Source organism: Myotis brandtii, unplaced genomic scaffold (genome assembly GCF_000412655.1).
Source record: "Myotis brandtii unplaced genomic scaffold, ASM41265v1 scaffold14666, whole genome shotgun sequence".
NCBI lineage: Eukaryota > Metazoa > Chordata > Mammalia > Chiroptera > Vespertilionidae > Myotis > Myotis brandtii.
In genome coordinates, this window is record NW_005355275.1 from 1,433 (window position 1) to 5,803 (window position 4,371).

The 4,371-nt window shown below is 58.6% G+C and overlaps 1 protein-coding gene across 2 annotated transcripts; it reads left to right on the forward strand.

The window, feature by feature from the left end:
* The first annotated feature begins 341 nt into the window (after positions 1-341).
* On the forward strand, positions 342-4,365 carry LOC102260375 (leukocyte-associated immunoglobulin-like receptor 2). Of its 2 annotated transcripts, none has more exons than XM_005861272.2 (4): positions 342-496; positions 923-958; positions 2,254-2,577; positions 3,819-4,365. In XM_005861272.2, exons 1-4 carry the CDS (start codon positions 463-465, stop codon positions 3,908-3,910), a joined length of 486 nt encoding a protein of 161 aa, XP_005861334.1. In that variant the 5' UTR covers positions 342-462; the 3' UTR covers positions 3,911-4,365. The 2 variants fall into 2 exon arrangements, with proteins under 2 accessions (XP_005861334.1, XP_014391106.1); XM_014535620.1 differs by having other exon boundaries at positions 923-954; positions 2,250-2,577.
* The last annotated feature ends 6 nt before the right edge of the window (positions 4,366-4,371 follow it).

The window sequence follows — 4,371 nt, forward strand, 5'->3', positions numbered from 1 at the left end:
CTATGTAAATCTCAATTTGTGTATCTGTGTAACAACTTATACATCTATGTATCTGAGTATCCAGTTATCTAGGATATATCTAGGATCTATATATCTAAATCTATATCTATATCTATATTTATCTGTCTATCACTGGTGAATTAATACCATGTAGGTTTCATCTCGTCAGAGGTTGAGCCTGGTTAGGACATATATCGTTAGAAATTGGTGTGTGAACAAATTAGAAATTTAATTTTTCATATAGTTTCACCAAGGCCTCTCTGGACCCAAAAAGGGGAAACTAGGTTTGGGGCTAGGAGCACCCGCCTCCCTTCCTGAGAAACCACGGAAATGAGGCACATGACTCGGCCCTTGTGAGCCAGTCCTGCACTTACTGACCTTCAGGACCCTGTCCTCCCTCACCCAGACAGACTCAGCTTCCTCCATGTGGAAAAGGACAGAGAAGACTGGGAGAGGCTGGCCATGAGCCCCTGGCCCTCCACCCTCCTGGGCCTCGGTGAGTCCTGGATGGAGGGACTGCATTCCAGGGACCGAGCCGGGGCGGGGAGGGTGGGGGGGGAGCTGAGGGAGGTGTCGCCATCCCTGCTCCGTCTGACTCCAGCCCCAGGAGACTTATGGTCCCTCCTGGGAGCCTGGCCCTCAGCTCTGACCCCGACCTAAGTGTGACCATGGGAGGGTCAGTCTTAGAAGCAGGTGCCTGGGTGTGGGGACAGGTTCTGACTGAGGACCTGATTGGAAGAGGTGGGGGTGCGAGTTTGTCTGGAAACTCAGAGCAGGAAGTAGAATTGTGCTCAGAGGGAATGCTGAGGAAGGAGCCCGGGATATTCTTGGGCTGAGTCCACAGCCTCCAGGAAGGCCCCCTGATTGCAGCCCAAAGAGGACCGGGTTCTGGGCGTTGTTCTCACCAGACCTTCCCTTGCAGTGCTCTGCCTGGTCCAGACGATCCACATGCAGGATGGTGAGTCCGCCTTTTTAAATTGAGTACCTCCCAGGCTGAGGGCTAGGCTTGGCTCATTCCCACTTGACCCTCTGGTCTTAGCTCAGGGCCTCCCCCCTCTGCCTCTGATGAGAGGTGAGCTCTGCCCGCCTCACCCAGAGCCTCCCACACTCACCTCTGAGCCTCCCACACTCAGCCCTAAGTCTCCCACACTCAGCCCTGAGCCTCCCACACTCACCTCTGAGCCTCCCACACTCAGCCCTAAGCCTCCCACACTCAGCCCTAAGTCTCCCACACTCACACCTGAGCTTCCCACACTCAGCCCTGAGCCTCCCACACTCAGCCCTGGGCAAGTATCACAGCGCATGGCTGTGGTTTGCACACTTCCCCCTCACCCTGTGCTCCCTCTACCCTTCCCCCAAGAAGGCAGGGACCCTCCTGTGTTTCTCCTATTTGTGGAGCCAGTGGCACAAGGAGGCGTCTGTAAAGGGAGAGATGGGAGCTGAGCTGTGGCTGAAGGAAGGAGGGAATGAGCGCTGGGGCTCGGCCAGCTCTGCCTCTATGGGGATTGAGTAACTTGGATGCCTTCTTCCTGTTTCAGGGCTAGAGCCCTCTCTTCCCCTGCCCAGCCCAGTTTAGACACTTGGGGTGTCAGGTGACTCAATCACAAGGAAGTGGAAATGGGCTGAGAGGGTTGCCAGAATTGCGGAGGGAACCTGAGTGAGTGCTACTCAGAGGAACTGCTAGGAATCCGGGGACCTCACACACTGGGGTTCTGTGAGCAGGTCTGGGCTGGTTTTCCCCTCCCCCTACTGCCACTATCCTTTCCATTTGGTCCTAGAGGCCCCTATGGACCCCACAATGTCCCCCAGCTGCCCGCAGACCCAGTCAGTTCATTCCCACCCTCTCCCACTCCAGCGTCCCTGTCCCCGAGGGACCTGCTCATCCTCACCCTCTGCCTCCCTCCCAGCTCTGTCTGCCCCCCTGGAGAGCAGCCCTGGGGAGGGGGATGTGCCTGGGTCCCCAGGCTGCTCTGACTCCTCCCGTGTCCCCCTGAGAAAAGCCCAGGATGTCACCAGAACTTGTGTCATGTGGAGAAGTCATTGGATTGATGAGAACTGAGTCCCCAGAGGGTTTACATGGGTGGTCTCTTGAGGAAGGGATGGTGCACATGGTCTAGAATTGGGCTGTGGTGAGGGTTGCACAGCTCTGTGAGTTTGCTAAGAACCACTGAGCTGCAGGCTTAAAACCTGGGAGGTGTGAGGTAGGAGATTTCCTCATGATGGAGCCTGAGATCCTGCTCTGCTTCCTCCCAGGGCTCCTGCCCAAACCCTCCCTCAGGGTCCAGCCAGGCCTTGTGGTCCCCCGGGGACAGCCTGTGACCTTCGTGTGCCAGGGCCCAGCTTGGGCTGAGTTCTACCACCTGGAGAAGGAAGGAAGACGCGTCTTCCTTTATCACAAAGGTGTGTCTCAAGAGGGTCTGCCTGTGACAGAGGCCAGATTCCACATCCCCGCGGTGAGTGATATGACTGCAGGGAGTTACCGCTGCCTCTATGAACAGGTGGATGAGAGGCCGTCTCAGCCCAGTGAGCCCCTGGAGCTGAAGGTGACAGAGGAGGACTTCTCCACTCTGCACTCAGGTGGGTCCAAGGGCCCTGTTCCCTGTCCAAGCCACGTCTCTGTCCTCGGGCTCCCTGCCCTCCTGCTCACCCCCAGCCCTGGGGCTCCCCTCCATTTGCACACATGACCCTCAGCCTTCACCCTTGGCTCAGGGCCCTGGACTCTGGTCTCATCTGGACACCATGGTGGCCTGGACCCTAAGCCCCACATCAGAGGGGACACAGAGCTGTCCTGCTGGGCTGGGTGGGGCCTGAGCTTCCAGCCAGCAGGTGGGGACAGACCCCTTCAAGGGGCCCTGAGTCCTTCCCCTCAGGATGGTGGTGCCGTGCCCTTTCCCCTGGCCAGGCTCAGTGGGGCCCAGGCAATGTGTCCCCTGGGATCCACCCTCCATGGGCAAGTCCTGCGCTCCATGGGGTCCCTGACCAGGGTTGAGCAGTGCTTTGGGCAATTTTTGGATGAGGCTGCCCCTGGTCTGGTGTGGTCAGACCCTGAGGTGAACTGGAGTCAGGGTCCAGCAAGGACATGGAGAGGAAGGGAGGGAGAGAGGGAGGGATGGAGGGACGATTCTTTCTTGAAAACTGAGTGTCTTCTCTCTCCTCTCTCTACATCCTGCTGTGACTCAGACATCCCATGGGTGGGAGCACATGCCCCGTGGTGACCCCCATCCACCAGTCCTGGGGGTGTCCACCCAGTTGATCCTGACCCTGTGACCCTCCCTGCCCTGGGGGCCTGTGGGTGGCACAGTGGCTGGGTGAGGTGAGCTCAGAGTCCAGGCCCTGTGACCCTGTGGCTGGGTCAGGGGCTCCCACCCTGTGTGTCCATTGGCCAGGACCAGCTGCCCTGTGCTAATGTAGGGAGGGTGGTGGGATGTTCTGAGGGGTGAGCAGCCCCGCAGACAAGTGGAAGCAGAGAGTGTGCCACCCGGGGTACCCTTTCTACCTGTGCCTTTTTTGGGGGGTGTCGGAGTGTTCTCTCTACTGAGAGGTGACTAGAAAGAAGCCAGGTGAGGGCGCTGTGGGAGTGGAACGACCAGGTGAGTGGGGCAGACAGAGAGGAAGTTGGGCTCAGTGCTTACCTCACCCCCTTCACAGGAACCCCTGGAGACCTCTGCTCCCCATTCCAGAGCCTGGGCTAGGGACGGGGGACCTCTACCTGGGGTGTCCCCTCCGCGGGCTCACCTGGGCAGTGGGCTTCTGCCTCATAGGTCAAAATCTGACTGGGTTGTGTCCACTTATCAGTGACCCCTGCCCTCTGCTTCCAGGCCCCGCCTCCCGGGATTACACGGTGGAGAACAGCATCCGCTTGGGCCTGGCAGGCGTGGTCTTGCTGATCCTGGTGGCGATTCTGGTGTAAGCTGGGCTCAGTCAGCGCAGGTCCCCACAGGGACCACAGGAATATACACAAGGGAACCCCCCAGAGAGAGGGGACCCCAGGACCCCAGCACGGAGCACCCAGCGTTGCCTCCCCCCACCCCCAGGCACCCAGCTGGGTGCTCCCAGAGCCGTGCCCGCTGTTGTTCAAGGACAAGAGAACCCAGGCCCACGTGGGTTAGGATGCTTGGCCTCAACCTCTTATCTTCCCAGGACCTTTGAGAGGAGTCATCTTGATTGACAGGCAGACAGACAGGGCAGTGCCCCAGGGGAAACAAAGGCAGGTGGAAGGGAGGCAGGGCAGACACTGCCACGTGAGCCAGCCTAACCACAGAAGCCAACCACGCAGAAATAACAGGATGATTTTAGACTCAGAGGGGAGACACGTGCAACTAGGAAGGGGCTGCAACATGAAGGTGAGCTGAGGCATAGGAACCAGGAAGG